The following is a 16299-nucleotide window of genomic DNA, read 5'->3' on the forward strand; positions in this document are numbered from 1 at the left end:
ACATTCAAAATGAGCAGGGGATCAAATACGAATTTCCTTCACTGTACAGGACACAAGGTCATCTGAAAGAGCAACAGTAGATCACATTGGAACATGGTGACAGAATAAGCATACAGGATGCTTGGTCATGCAAGACAAAAGGCAGGTAGCAGACAGAACAATCCCAAAGACGGAGCTGGGACTGGTAACCAGGCAATTGGACAAATATCAGTTCTTGACAGAAGCTAATTATATGATAGGTGCTTGGTGATAAGAGTTTGAGGTGAATCTCCGATTAGAAAAGCTGTGAAGTACATGGTGACTTCCGGTAGTCTAGTGCAAGCAGTATAGTCTCCAGCACAGCAGAGGAGGGCAAAAACACTGCACTAAGAAGACTTATCCAAAAGATTTGCAGTTATCCTGTTCAGGTTAGGTTGTGACAGCTTCTTTTAATGCTTGCTAAGATTTTGCTTTTTAAAAATGTATGCACATACTCTATATAAAAGATTAGCCACATTTATTTTAGGGTACCTGTAGACCAGTAAATTGTAACATATGCAGAGGCGCACAGCATTAACAATTCCTGCTCAACTGAATTTATCTTTTAAAGAACTCCCACACCAAATAAATCCTCAGGTTGCTCAAATTCATATCCTCCCATCCCAGCTAAAAACATGTAGGCCAGGCTCACACCTGTGTGTTTTAGGTGTGGTGCATAAAAAAAAAAAATCTGCTTGCTGCATCTTTGATGTACTTTCATGAAAACACATTTTAAATAGAGTTCAGTAGCATCACAAATAAAGTGCACTGCGCAGATGTGAGTGGGCCCTTTTCATTTATCAGTTACTTTTGTTTTGGAGGTCATTCTAGATTTAGTAGACACACACACACACACACACACACACACACACACACACACACTTCAAAATAGAATGCATTTCAGCAAAGGGGACAAGGGCCCAAGCGTTTCACATATAATCAGCCATTTTCTTCCATATATTTCTAGATGTAGAACCTAGGGAGTACTTTGTAAAAAGGATAATTTGAAATATTATGGTCATTACATTATCTGAACTCTAGATATAAAATATTATACCAGTAAGATTTAGTCACAGTTCCTGTTCTAGGCTGAAAACTCTCAGCTAAGCCAAAAGCACAGTTTGCCCTTTCTAGCCCCCCCCGAGCTGGAGTGCAAGCAACCAGTGCATTGACACATCATGCTGTAGTTCCCACAACATGTTTGGCTTCTACACATGTCCACAGTAAAGTATATATAATAAAAAAAAAAAAAAGTGTACATGGTGTACAAAAATGGAGGAATACTGCATGTACAAAAAAGGGGAAACATTTTATATTGAAAAATTAATACCGCAAACTTTCAATGCTTACACCAAGTATTTTATAAGGGTTTTGTTCTACTTTATTTTGACTGACTGCCTTAAGCAGCGAGGGCCCATCTCAAAACATACATCAATATTAGGGATTTGCAGGAAAAAAAAAAAAAAAAAAAAAAAAAAAAAAAACCACAAAAAAAAGGCAGTAATCAATTTTTGTAATTTTTATTACAAGATCCTGGAATAAAGTACAATCTTCAGACAGTTCCTCCTGGGATCCTTTAATCCTTCTGTAAAGAAAATAAAAAAATGGTTAGATGTCATAAAATGTTTTCTGCACATCATAAAAAGACAGCAGGGTTATGAGAAGAAATGTTTTCATTATAACTTAAACCTGTTAACAAGCAATATTAACAATTCACTCATGCAGCAATGCTTGTTTTGCTAACATAAAATATTAGGTCCAGCTCTGTGGTGTCAACCACACACACACACACACACACACACACACACACACACACACACACACACACTAATCATGCAGTCATGCTCACACATTGCAAACTATTATATACCTGTGAAAACTAGAACCAAACTCACTGCGGCGGCAGCAAAAGACAAGAGAGGCAAAAAGAAAGAAAAAAAAAAAAAATCAGAACACTTTACAGAAAATAGAATACATTTTATATAGAATTAAACATAAGCAAATGTTTGCCAAGTTACATCAGCTATACTGAATTGCTATCAAAGGTCCTGCAGCAGCGCTACACGACGGGTAACTGCTTCTCAAAAATAAATTAAAATATTCAAAAATTATGGAGGGACTAAAACCTGAAAATATACATAAAAAAAAGGTCAAAAAATAAATACCAGAATGAAAAAGTTATCCATATATTATTTGCAGCTCAAAGCCAAGGTCCAGCCAAAAATGACTGTTATTTTGGCAAAGTGGGAGAGGTGAGGTGCAGTATTGTTCTCTAAAGTTTTCCGCACATTTTAAGGCTAGGTTCACACCTGAGAGTTTTGCATTTTGCAGAAATGTGTTACTGTTCATTTAACATGATTTCCTATGGGAAACATTCACATCTCTGCGTTTTCACCTGGTGCGATTTTTGGAAAGGGTCAGACTTTTTTTTTTTTTTTTAAAGCAAAACATTATGTTTTGGTTCAATAGACTTCAATGGAGATGCTGCAGAAATGCATGCAATGCGGTTTTTTATGTTTTGCATTTTTAATCTGCTCAACATCAAGATGGCCACCCCCCCATAAAAACATGTCAAAAATGCTAAACACACCACAGAAACAGATCAAACGCAAACAGCATAGGTGTGAATCTAGCCTAAACCAGGCTAGAGCAAACAGATTAGGACTTCTAGGACTAATTGGTTTTCCCCGATATCAGTAACAGCATGCTTGTTCTAGGTGAGCAACTTGGGCTGGCCATACATTATACAATTTCCTTTAGATTTATATTCAACTATATAGTGCAAAGGCCTGCCTGCTTGTATACTAATTGGAAGTGTTTAGGTTTGACCTCATATTATATGGTTTTGGTAAATCTAAGGAAAACTGTACAAGAAAATTGTATAATGAATGGTCAGCTTTAGGTGAGGCAGTCAGACAATTGTCATTTTTAAGGAGATGTCAGCAATGGTAGCTTTGCTTTTTTCAGAACAACTTTCCAAGACCTGGTACTTCCCAATAGGTCTGCTTTTTAAATACAAAACCACAAGCTTGTCCACCATGGATACCACACAAGCAGTGGAGTCTGTATGCTATTAAGTAGACTGGTTTTCAGTGTCTGCATCTTCTCACTCTATACCCAGTGCTTGGTGAATGGTCCCATCATGTGCAAGAAAATATCCAGTAAGTGTACAGGGAATCCTGATATGCCATGCAGCAAAATGATGTGGAATGAGAAGGATCCATCTAATGTCTAGCAGAGTGACAGTGTTTATAAAATGTTCAAATTTCTCAGGAATCCCACCTTACTAAAAAGAGCTGGTAGCAATGTGTTGTAGAGGAAAGCCCTGGCAGCACCCCTCCAATCAAAAGCCGTTTAGGTTAAGATGCTAGAATTAGAACCTGTGATGGCAAAAATACACTGATTGCCACACTGCTAACCTCTGAAAATGTAATACTGATCCAATGGGTCAAACGTGTGTTATGCCTTGAAACAAATATGCAGATAAAGGACTGCATACAAAATGTATCTAGGTCATGGTATACATTGTAATAGGTGGTCATGTTCAACTGGACAACTTAATCACTTCTTTAGTTTTAATGAGTACTGGTAAGATCAGTGCCAAGAAAAGGTTAAGTGTGGAAGACTATCCATCTTTAACCTTTTTTGCAAACTCCAAGCGGACTTTCATGCTTTTTACAGGGAGGAGAGACTTCTGTCTAGCCACTCTGCCATAAAGCCCAGAATAATGGAGGACTGCAGCGATTGTTGACCCTTTGAAACTTTGTCCCACCTCCACACAGGATCTCTGGAGCTCAGTCAGAGTGACCATCGGGTTCTTGGTCACCTCTTATCAAGGCACTTCTCTCCGATTACTCAGTTTGGCTGGTTGACCAGCTCTTGAAAGAGTCCTGGTTGTGCCAAATTTATTCCATTTGAGAATTATGGAGGTCACTGTGCTCTTGTGAACCTTCAGTGCAGAATAACGTTTTTGTACCCTTCTCCAAATCTGTACATTGCAATAATCCTGTCTGAGCTCTGCAGGTAGTTCCTTTGACCCCATGGCTTTTGCTCGGATACAGTATGCATTTTCAGCTGTGAGGCCTTTTATAGAGAGGCATGTGCCTTTCCAAATCATGCCCAATCAATTTACTTTACCACAGGTGACTCCGATCAAGATGTAGAAACATCTTACCCCTGGTTCACATATATACAGCCACGCGGGCCACGTTTTGCACGGGCACAAGCGCCCATTCATTTGAATGGACTCCCGTGCCACGCAGGGAAAAAGTCCCTGCACTTCTTTGGAAAACGCAGCCCGCACGGGAACCTTGGTTCCCAGTGCAGTTTCAAGTGCGGGCGGCGTGCCATTAGAACGAATGGCACCCACGGGTCTGCATTTCTGTGCTGATCCGCAGCGGCACCACCAGCATATATGTGAACTTAGGGTTAGCAAAGATCAAAAGAAATGGAAGGCACCTGAGCTAAATTTCAAGTGTTGTTGCAAAGGGTCTGAATACTTATGCCAATGTGAGATTTCAGCTTTTCCTTTCATACATTTGCAACCATTTCTAAAATTCTGTTTTCACTTTGTCATTATGGGGTACCGAGTGTAGATTAATGAGAAACAATGAATTTAAAAAAACTGTAGTATCAGGCTGCAACATAAAATTGAATAAAAGTGATGGGGATCTGAATACTTTATGCGAGGATTTGTTCACAACATAATGCATTAAGCAAAGTATGCTGCTGTGTGTTCTCAGATGTGCTACATTTTTGACAGATCCCAATTAGTTTCTTTGAATGAGGACTGCAAGACAATATACCCAAAAATGCAGCGCATTAGGTTTTTTTCTCTCATAACATGGCATGATAGCACGTATAGGACAGATAGCTCCATATGAAAACACTGGTAACTGCATTTGCCTGCATTCGGTTTGTATTGCAAGATGCAGAGTGTGAACAAACACGTAACAAATGACCTAAAATCAAGAGGCATTTGATTTTCAATGCTTAAATTCTCGATCCTACAAATATAAGTGCTGCACTACAAGTAGGCTTTTCTCTTTTCACCATTAACTCTTCTGAACAGCTCAATTCAATACAGCAGCATCTTAGACAACTAACAGTACAATGAAGCTCACAAACTAGCAGACATGCAGATCTAATTAGGAGTGTGTGGCTGGTGAGGTTTGGATGCACACTCATGCAATCACTGTACCTGTTGATCATTTCTGAAGGAAGATTCCAAGAAAGTGTGAAACAAAAGTAGGAGATAATCAGACAAAATGGTCCCAACTAGTAATGCTGAATAATTGGTAGGCAAGTCATGCAGTATGACTACTACAGGTTACTACCTCTAAGGCCTCAAGCACACTGGACGTTTCTTTATCTGTCCTAGACGCCTTTACTCCTGGCAGCAGCATTTTGGCGTAAAACAAAATGCTTGTAAAAGTGTTTAACGCATTTAGCTGCATCAAGTATTTGGGCGTAAATCATTTCAATGGCCAGAATAGTTATCTTGGATACTGAAATGAATGCTAAAGCGCTAAAACGCACCTAGCGTTAAAAGTGGTGGTACAGGCTGAAGGTTGTTTACCTTCACGCATTCTATGCATGAAGTTAAAAACCTGTGTGTTGCTCCCCCTACAGCCCTATTACTTACCTAAGCACCCTCTCAATCCAGCGATGTGCATGGGAGCCTCAGCTGTCCCTGGTCTCTCTCCTCATAGGTTGAGAGCAGTGAAAGCCAATCACAGTCAGTGAGTCAATGAGGAGAGCGTGGGGGCAGGGTCAAGCTGTGGCTCTATGTGTCTTATGGACACAGAGCGGGGCTCGGGAGCAAGAACGCACCAGTGCCCCCATAGCAAACAGCTTGCTATCGGGGGCACTGATCAAGGGGGAGGGAGCCAGGAGCTCCGGCTGGGGAGCTGAGAAGAGCAGGGTCAGGGTTGCTCCATGCAAAACCACTGCACAGAGAAAGTATAACATGTTTGCTATTAAACAAAAACCCCCCAAAGCTTAAATACTTTAATGCGCGTTTACACGCGTCAATTGTTTTTCCCTGCCAAAATGCCGCTGCTCCTGGACACAATGGCAGTGTTTTTTTTTCTGCCTCAACTCCTCTAAAAGCCTATGTGTGCATGGGCACATAGGCTAAGATGTTGGGGTGTTTAGAAGGGCAGAAAAAAACCCCACACAAACACACCATGACAGATGTCATTAAAAGCAGCAATAACGCCCAGTGTGCACGAAGCCTACTACGTCCAAGGTTCAGTTATTTATGATTGGCTTTTAAAGCAGATCTACCATATGAACATGACCCATTATTTGCACTGTAACCTTCATAAAACCAGTGTTGTCACAGAGTATTAGAAATCTTACTTTCAAAAATTTGTTATGACATGGCAAAGTTACAGAACCTTCCAATTCAGGCAGTCTCAAGCTCATGGTGCATGCTGGGAGTGCCAGGGACATCTTGTAAGCAGTGTGAGCATGTTCTGTGCCAGAAAATGGACTGTTCATGTTCTAATGTAGTAATTAACATTTTCATCTGCAGATTCATGAAGATGGCTGAAGGGCCAGTTCACACCAAAATGTGATGCAGGAAAAGCATGTTTTGTGCACATTTCTCGCACGACATGATAAACATGCCACCCTTGCGAGAGCGTGCGGGTACCAATTGTTAATGGCACCCCCATACACAAAGTTTGTAGCCACCAAATCGCATGGTACCATAGTTCCATGCAGGTTGGTGCAGTGCAGTCTAAAAAAGTAGTGCTCGTACAACTTTTTCCATGTTCCAATGCGTTCTGCAACTCATTCAAATGAATGGGCTGTGATAGTGGACTACATGGAACACAAGTGTCCTGGTTTGAACTCGTCCTAAATGTTTAGCATGAAATAAAACTGCAAAAGGTTATATTAAATAAAAAAAAAAAAAAAAAAAAAAAAAAAAGACAGCAACACTGGTTTACCTATAAGCAATGACTGAAAATGCTATATTGCCATATGTATTAAATCTGCTTTAAAAACAAGAATGAACATATTACTTCCAACCAAATAACTGAGCATGGAGTTTGTGCCAATCTCTTTTTTCACCAAGTCTACATGTCAAGTCATGAGATTGTCAGGAAAGTATGGTATGATGAAGATGTATGCAATGGATTCTACTGGATATGCCAATACAATAAAAGGTATTCTGTAAACAGAACTGCTATTTGTATCCATTAACTTATTTGGGGAAAAAGCACTTCAGAAGCATTCTGCCTCTGCAAACTATCAGGGCAGGAATATGTAGCACAAAAGCAGGTGTATTTAAAATGAGACCTCATCAGTGGCAAACGATTTCCTGAATATCCTGACAACCAACAGTGGTTTTTTACAAAGGTTTGAAAATAATTTCTGCCATGCTACCAAAAACCTCTCTCTACCAAAACGTTTTACCTTCTGTACTCCAAAACATTGTGAGAATGGAAATGAGAGAGACATGATGATTACTGATGCAGAACTGCAACACATTTAAGGATGTTTCCATTGCAGCTTCATATTCTTACCTTTTTACCAGCACCCACGTTTGCTTTGGCCGTGCCCCTGACTTTCTTCATTCTGTTCTTCCTTTCTTTACGCTGTTTTCTGGAAGTCTTTTTCTTCTCATATAAGCCATGCTTTAAAAGAAAGAAGTCTGTGTTTACAAGGGCAGATACCATAAAATAACCTACACACGCATGCACGCGCACACACGCTGAAGGGCCTAGTATTGTCTTGCGCAATAAAATATCCAAGGGGGACTCCCCGACGGCTCCCTTGTTTGTAGTAAATAGCTTGCATTCTGACAACTACTTCCCAACAGGAAAAATGCTTCACCTGTCACTTCTACCAAAATTTGTTTTACATGTCAAATAACTGAACTGCCCCCAGTAGTTACCCTGGCAAGTCTGTGTTTGGGCTCGTTTTTCTTTGCATAGTCCAGGGAATCGTAGATCATGCCAAAACCGGTAGTTTTGCCACCTCCAAAATGAGTCCTAAAGCCAAATACAAAGATCACATCTGGGGTAGTCTTGTACATTTTGGCCAGCTTCTCCCTGATTTCAGTCTTGGGGACAGTGGCTTTTCCAGGATGAAGGACATCTATGACCTGGAAAGCAAAACAAAAATTAGTAGGCAGACATTTTGCTATGCAAAAGAAACACAGGTGTTCAGAAAGTACAAAACCTTGAGTTCAGAAAAATCCAATTAAACAACAATGGTAATCCCATATAACATCGCAATACATCTGATAACTGTGCATCTGAAATCGTGTTAGTTAAAGTGTTACTAAACCCAGGACCCTGCATTCACTATATCAGGTCTCCCACAGTACACACAACATGGAAATGCAATTATTTTAGTAAATATAAACTACTAAATAAATTTTCTCATCAGCAATTAGAGCAGTCTTGTGACTTCTATGAGTGTCAAACGGAGCACTGGTTAAACCTTATAGGAGGAGTTTTCATTCTGTTCTAGGAAGATGCAGGACCTCTGACCCCTGGATAGTGCCTATTGGCCCTGTGCTGATCACATGCACTCTCCCCCCCCCAAAAAAAAAAACTCTAGCAATACACACCAAACTGAGCATGTGCAGAGTGACTTCTGGTCTTATCAGGAGATAAGAGGGTGGCACTGGAAGAAGGAGAGGATCAGAGAAGTCAGGCTCAAACAATGCAGAGGACTAACCCCTAAGGTTCCACAGTGAATATAATAAGCATGCTTTACAGCATACACAGACTGATTTTACTGTTGTGGGTATAGTAACACTTTAATTCTATTAAGAAGTTATCAAGTTTGATATGGTTATATACACGACATGCTCAATACAAAACATCAGTTTTCAAATACTTACCATCTGCTTCCTCTGAAGCAGTCTGTTGGTCATAAACTTCCTAGTTCTAATAGTGACGCTGTCGTTCTGGAAATGAATTAAAACAAAAAGGGTCACACATTTAGGACAAAACAACCAAATAATCCTTCTGCAAAAACACAAAGTTTGGACAAGCACAAGACATGTCCCAGTACACAGCCAAACCTAGCGCCATCATGCTACCGATTAACAGTTCCCACTACACTGCTTTATAATTTGATGTCAACCACGCTCATACCTTTAAAAGCACATGGTACCGCTGACCAGAACGGACACTTGCGGCATGGTAAAAGGCAGCAGTTTACTGTGCAGAAATTGTGAACCAGTCATTACCATTATTCCATCTAAATATTAAAGATTCAGCCCAACTAACATTTTTTATTAGAGTAGAAGTAGATGCTGGTGAACTTCGTCACCCACTGGCTTCTTACATATACGATATTGCCAAAAGTATTGGGACGCCTGATTTCCACGCACATGAACTTTAATGGCATCCCAGTCTCAGTTCGTAGGGTTCAGTATTGAGTTGGCCCACCCTTTGCAGCTATAACAGCTTCAACTCTTCTGGGAAGGCTGTCCACAAGGTTTAGGAGTGTGTCTATGGGAATGTTTGACCATTCTTCTAGAAGTGCATTTGTGAGGTCAGGCACTGATGTCAGATGAAAAGGCCTGGCTCACAGTCTCCGCTCTAGTTCATCCCAAAGGTGTTCGATCACATTAAGGTCAGGACTGTGCAGGCCAGTCAATTCCTCCACCCCAAACTCGCTCATCCATGTCTTTACGGACCTTGCTTTGTGCACTGGTGCGCAGTCATGTTGGAACCGAAAGGGGCCATTCCCAAACTGTTCCCACAAAGTTGGGAGTATGAAATTGTCCAAAATGTCTTGGTATGCTGACGCCTTAAGAGTTCCCATCACTGGAACTAAGGGGCCAAGCCCAACCCCTGAAAAACAACCCAACACCATGATCCCTCCTCCACCAAACTTACACTTGGCACAATGCAGTCAGGCAAGTACCGTTCTCCTGGCAACCACCAAAGACAGACATGTCCATTAGATTGCCAGACAGAAGCGTGATTGGTCACTCCAGAGAACACGTCTCCACTGCTATAGTGCTTTACACCACTGCATCTAACACTTTGCATTGCACTTGGTAAAGTAAGTCTTGGATGCAGCTGCTCGGCCATGGAAACCCATTCCATGAAGCTCTCTATGCACTGTTGTGCCAATCTGAAGGCCACACAAAATTTGGAGGTCTTTAGCTATTGACTCCGCAGACATTTGGCGATTTCTGCGCACTTCAGCATGCATTGACCCTACTCTATCATTTTACGTGACCTACCACTTCTTGGCCTACTTGCTGTTCCCAGCTTCTTCCATTTTGTTATACTACCACCAACAGTTGACTGTGGAGTATTTAGTAGAAAGGAAATTTCAAGGATGGACTTATAGCACAGGTTTGCAGAAGCAGTCTGTATGCCTAGGTGCTTGATTTTATACACCGGTGGCCATTGAGGTGATTGGAACACCTGAATCCAATAATTTGGAGGGATGTCCCAATACTTTTGGCAATAGTGTATCTCAGGGAATACAGCAGCAAGGATCAGAGTCCTACCTTTCCACCATATGGCTTTCACTTACTGGGAAACAATATAGCTCATTTTTTTAAGCATATAAAAGGAAAAAGTAAAGCTTAAGAGTTTGCGTTTGTATTTTAAAAAACCTTGTTTTCATGAATAGCCTGTAATTATATATTTTCTTGGAGACATTTACGTGGGATTATCCTTGAACACATACACAGCAAATCCAGCATTGTTCTGCTGTGATCAGTTGCTACACACCAAGTCCTGCATTGCCGCTTTTTTTTTTTTTTTTAACAGCCTCCTACCCGCCATATAAAGTAATGATGGGCACAAGGTGGTTCTCTCGTTCTGGGAGGACGTCATATGATGTCCTCCCATTCTAACCGCGCATGCGCGGATCTGGTAGCACGCAGCGAGGCGATCAGTGAAATCAACGGAAAGAGCCGAAAGATGCTGGCTCGGTCAGGTGATCAGCTGTATCCAATAACAGCTGATCGCATGTAAATAGGGAAATGCCGATTATCGGCATTTCTCTCCTCACGAGCTGTCACACTGACAGCTCGAGAGGAGCTGAGAGCCGGTAATCAGCATTCCTCAGACGGGACATGTACACTGATCATTAGGGCACTGATGATCAGTGTAGCCCCAGCAGTGCCACCTGTCAGTGCTCATCCATGCCACCTGCCAGTGCCCATCAGTGCCTACCAGTGCACATCAATGCCTATCTGAGCTGCCTTTCAGTGCCATATATGAGTGCTGCCTTTCAGTGCCCATCAGTGATGCCTGTCAATGCCCATTAGTGCCACCTATCAGTGCCCATCACTGCAGCCTCATTAGCGCACATCAGTGAAGAAGAAAAATCACTTATTTACAAAGTTTTATAACAAAAATTAAGAAAAAATGTTTGCTTTTTTTTCAAAATTTTCAGTGGTTTTTGGTTTGTTTAGCAAAAAATAAAAAACCCCAGAGGTGACTAAATACCACCAAAAGAAAGCAGTCTCAAAAAAATGAGAAAACATTCATATGGGTACAGTGTTGCATGACCGCGCAATTGTCATTCAAAGTGCGACAGCGCTGAAAGCGTAAAATTGGCCTGGGCAGGAAGGGGGTATAAGTGCCCTGTAGGCAAGTGGTTAAACACACATCAGGAGCTGGCCGTCTCTTCCTTGTACTTGCAGCCACCCCCCAATGACACCGCCAGGTTCTTCCTATAGCACTGTGTGGACTGATGCTTCCTGGGATATGTGAAGGGGAAGTCCCAAGAGCAGAATTCATCTTATTCTTGCTTAAGCAAGAATGCAGGAAAGGGGTAGGATCGAATATGAAACAAGATAAGAAAAAAAAGAAGTTTTTTTAAGCCAGCTATACATGGATCAAATTCAGCTGGCTCAGCAGGGACTGGTCAAGATTCGATCCATGTATGGGCAGGCTGATAGGATTGACTTGGGCACAACCAGTCTGTCAGATTTTTCTACATTTGATTACTGCCAGCAGCTATAGCTGCTAACAGTAATCATTGTGTGCTGCCCGCCAGGAAGGCTCCCTGTGTACCTCCCACTAGCAGAATGCAATGCTGCGGGAGGCATTCCCCCATCAACACAGATTGTGTGACAGGGGAATCTAGCAATCTTCTTTCCTTCTACCCGTTCTGGACAATTTGGATTTATACCCAAAGAGATTCAGGCTGGACTTTTCATGTAAGTGTAACATATACTTGCTGGTGCCTGCGTACACCATTCATCTCATCTTTGTCGTCAGGGAAAGGAGGCTTAATTATTTATCTGCCTGCTGACCAGTCAGGTACCTGGTATGTCACTGGACTCAATGGTTGTACTGGAATGATGCCTGCAGCTGCCTAGTCCCATTACGTATTTTTTAGAGCCAACGGTCAGCATCTTAGGGTCTTATTGACTCCAGATTCCTCCATAAAGAGTACCCGTCACATGCTTATTGCTGTTATAAGAGAAATTTACATTAATCCCTAGTTCAAACCAGTGCAACTTGTCATGCGATTTGACAGATCCAAAACACATGACAAGTCACAGCCTATTGTCGGCAATGGAACCATTCAGCTTTGCAATGCTGCACGAATTTGAAAAAGAAAAAAAAAAAAAGGTTCCTGCGCATTTTTTTGCAAGTTCAGGTGCGACTTGCATAGACATCTGCGCATGAAGTCGCACAGATGTCAGGTAAGTGGCACCTCAAATCTTACTGACATGCAACTGCGCATGAAGTCGCACAGATGTCAGGTAAGTGGCACCTCAAATCTTACTGACATGCAGCTTTGAAATTGCACAACTTTGAGTAAAGTAGCAAGACTATAAAGTCAAATTCAGTGTGAACCAGAGCTTACACAGCAATAAAAGCAACACTTTTTTTTTTTTAAGTGACATTGTAAAAATAAGTTCCCCTTGCTTGTGTGCAAAGGTGAACACACCCATCAGTCCTGCACACAAACAGGTACGATTATCCCACATGTGAGGTATTGGCGTGAGTGTCAGATCATGGGTTGTAATTCTCGCACCTCCTCTATAAAGGCTTTTCAAGCGTTGTCTATGGATAATAAAATTTACATTGTTTGTTGCCATACCATGGGCATGCACAATTTTAACATATGACATGTTTGGTATCTATTTGCTTGGCATAACAGCCATATTTTATTAAAAAATGTGGGTTAAGTATTGTGAGGTTTTTTTTTTGCATTAAACTGGAACTGCACTGCATCTGAGCACCACATAAAATGCGACATAATTCATTTTTAATATTCAAAACAAACTCCTCCATCCATCTATGTCTCCATGCTTTAGTTTGCTGAGAATTCATTCTGAAAAACACCTCCTGGCAATTCTGGTAGTGGCCATATAAAATAAGGGCAAATAATTAGCAGTAATCCATCTACCCTTGGCTCAGGCATTGGCTGAGAACCCTCCCTCCCCTCCTGAAGACTCATGTGATGTATGACATCATTTGCCTAGGCATGAGAACCAGGAAGTAAACTAAGGAATACAAAAAAAAAAAAAAGTTAAACACAAGTACATTATACACTGCTCAAAAAATTAAAGGAACACTTTTCAATCAGAGTATAGGATCAGTAAATTAAACTCCTGGGATATTGATCTGGTCAGTTAAGCAGCAGAGGGGGTTGTTAATCAGTTTCAGCTGCTTTGGTGTTAATGAAAGTTAACAGGTGCACTAGATGAACAACAATGAGACGACCCCCAAAACAGGAAATGTTTTACAGGTGGAGGCCACTGACATGTTTTTTTCCCTCCTCATCTTTTCTGATTGTTTTTCACTAGTTTTGCATTTGGCTAGGGTGAGTGTTACTACTGGTAGCATGAGGCGATACCTGGACCCTACAGAGGTTGCACAGGCAGTCCAACTCCTACAGGATGGCACATCAATACGTGCCATTGCCAGAAGGTTTGTGCAAGGAGGAACAGGATGAGCACTGCCAGAGCCCTACAAAATGACCTCCAGCAGGCCACTGGTGTGAATGTCTCTGCCCAAACAATCATAAACAGACTTCATGAGGGTGGCTTGAGGGCCTGAAGTCCTCTAGTGGGCCCTGTGCTCACTGTCCAGTACCATAGAGCTCAACTGGCATTTGCATTGTACACCAGAATTGGCAGGTCTGCCACTGGCACCCTGTACTTTTCACAGATGAGAGCAGGTTCACCCTGAGCATATGTGACAGAGTTTGGAGAAGCTGTGGAGAACGTTATGCTGCCTGTAACATGGCTCTGCATGATTGTTTTGGTGCTGGGTCAGTGATGGTCTGGGGAGACATATCCATGGAGGGACACACAGACCTTTAAAGGCTATACAATGTCACTTCCATTAGGTATCGGGATGAAATCCTTGGACCCATTGTCAGACCCTATACTGGTGCAGTGGGTCCTGGGTTCCTCCTGGTGCACAACAATGCCCAGCCTCATGTGGCGAGAGTATGCAGGCAGTTCCCGGAGAATGAAGGAATTGATACCATTGAATGGTCCCCACGCTCGCCTGACCTAAATCCATTAGAATATCTCTGGGATATGTTTCGGTCCATCCGATGCCGCCAGGTTGCACCTCAGACTGTTCAGGAGCTCTGTGATACCCTGGTCCAGATCTGGGAGGAAATACCCCAGGACACCATCCATCATCTCATTAGGAGCATGCCTCAATGTTGTCAGGCATACATACAAACACATGGGGGCCACCCAAACTACTGAGGACCACTTTGAGTTGCTGCAATGAAATTTCAGCAAAATAGACTAGCCTGCTGCATCATTTTTTCACTTTGATTTTCGGGGTGTCTTTGAATTCAGTCCTCTGTAGGTTGATCATTTTCATCAAATGATGGGGCATCCTTACGTTCCTAACACGTGACCCAGGCCATATCAGTATAGATATCCAGCATCAGATTTTTCCCCATTGAGATCTGATAGGTTTTCAAAGTGTTCCTTTCATTTTTTTGAGCAGTGTACTTTCCTATTTACGAATGGTAGCAGTAGATAGTTTAGAAAAAGTACGTGTTGATTGAAAGAGTGAGGTTCCACTATAAAATCCAAAAACGTTTTTCCTAAAAAGCTACGTTTGAAAAATTGCAGTGAAAATACAGCGACATAAAAAAAATAAATCGCAACACCACTTTATTCTCTAGATATATAATCAGACCCGGATATTATAAGCAGAGGTTGGCAATTATAATAACATGGTCTGTTTAGAACAGGGGTCTCCAAACTTTCTAAACAAGGGGACTTTGACCAGTGGGAGTACAAAATGTGCGGGTGTCACAGGGAGTAAACAATGCCGCATCTTCAGTGGGAGGAATAGTGGCCTGCCATTGGTGTCAGTGGAAGAAGTTATGCTTCCAGCGTTGGGGCACGCTTTCCAACCACCGACGCCAATGATGGGGCACGCTTTCCTCCCACCGACGCCAATGATGGGGCACGCTTTCCTCCCACCGACGCCAATGATGGGGCACGCTTTCCTCCCACCGACGCCAGCGCTGGTGTCACTGGAATAGTGCTCCACTGTTGGGGAGTTTGTTATACCCCCATTGTTGGTGTCAGTAGGAGGACTCATGCCCCATCCCTGGTATCAGAGAGAGGAACAGTGCTTCACTGTTGGGGTCAGTGGCAAGAATTATACCCCACTGTTGGTGTCAGTAGGAGGAATCATGCCCCAAGGGCTGGATAAAGGCAAACAAAGGGCCACAGTGTGGAGACCATTGGTTAGGAAGACACCAGAGCCATCCTCTGGGATGAAGGCCTCATCAGCCTCCCTGCTCAATAGGAACAAGTTGCCAGCCCAGAGCCTGAGCCCGGGCCATAGGGCCCCCTGTGCCTGCTGTCCTGTCCCGGGGTCCTCTCATCCAGGGCTGGCCTAGTACCTGAAGTGCAGGGAAGGTCCTCCCCTCCAGCACACCCAGGCCTCCTCACCCCGGACAGTGTAGCAGGCCTCCAACAGCCAAGCTCCCCCTTGGCGCTTTCTCTCTCATCATGACCACATCCCGTCCGCAGATATCCCAGCCATCCTCCTCCCAGGCTCGGGGAGAACACACACGCAGGAAAGCAGACCCCTCCGAGGCCGGATGGCCGGGATATCCCACAGATCCCACGGCTCCCCCACAGCGGACACTCACCATCTTGCCACCGTCTCTCTCAGGGGGGAAGGAAAGAAAGAGCGAACTCCTCTCCGCCAATCAAATTGCAGCAGGAAGAGGGCGTGTCCACACGACCCCAGACGAAGAGCTCCGATTGGTGGAACGTACCATCAATCTCTGTACTGCGCCCGCCTATAAGTGAACGCTTTCTGCGTTCCTAACGAA

General features: G+C 42.7%; 1 protein-coding gene across 3 annotated transcripts; it reads right to left on the bottom strand.

Moving 5' to 3' along the window:
- Window positions 1-1522: 1522 nt before the first annotated feature.
- Window positions 1523-16201, bottom strand: RPS24 (ribosomal protein S24). Of its 3 annotated transcripts, XM_089682541.1 has the most exons (6): window positions 16114-16201; window positions 8882-8947; window positions 7925-8134; window positions 7554-7664; window positions 1889-1912; window positions 1523-1603 (listed from the first exon to the last, which is right to left on the bottom strand). In XM_089682541.1, the coding sequence occupies exons 1-5, from the start codon at window positions 16114-16116 to the stop codon at window positions 1910-1912; spliced, it is 393 nt and encodes a 130-aa protein (XP_089538667.1). In that variant the 5' UTR covers window positions 16117-16201; the 3' UTR covers window positions 1523-1603; window positions 1889-1909. The 3 variants fall into 3 exon arrangements, with proteins under 3 accessions (XP_089538667.1, XP_089538665.1, XP_089538666.1); XM_089682539.1 differs by lacking the exon at window positions 1889-1912; XM_089682540.1 differs by lacking the exons at window positions 1523-1603; window positions 1889-1912 and adding an exon at window positions 5211-5231.
- Window positions 16202-16299: the final 98 nt, after the last annotated feature.

Source organism: Staurois parvus, unplaced genomic scaffold (genome assembly GCF_062004578.1).
Source record: "Staurois parvus isolate SC_StPar_1 unplaced genomic scaffold, SC_StPar_1.0 ptg000291l, whole genome shotgun sequence".
NCBI lineage: Eukaryota > Metazoa > Chordata > Amphibia > Anura > Ranidae > Staurois > Staurois parvus.

What these genes read in the sequence shown, in the direction of transcription:
- RPS24 (XM_089682539.1), bottom strand. An exon ending in TGCTTCAGAGGAAGCAGATG is followed by an intron (nt 8,135 to 8,881) that starts GTAAGTATTTGA and finishes TTTGCTTTCCAG; the next exon opens with GTCATAGATGTCCTTCATCC. An exon ending in CCAAACACAGACTTGCCAGG is followed by an intron (nt 7,665 to 7,924) that starts GTAACTACTGGG and finishes TTTCTTTTAAAG; the next exon opens with CATGGCTTATATGAGAAGAA.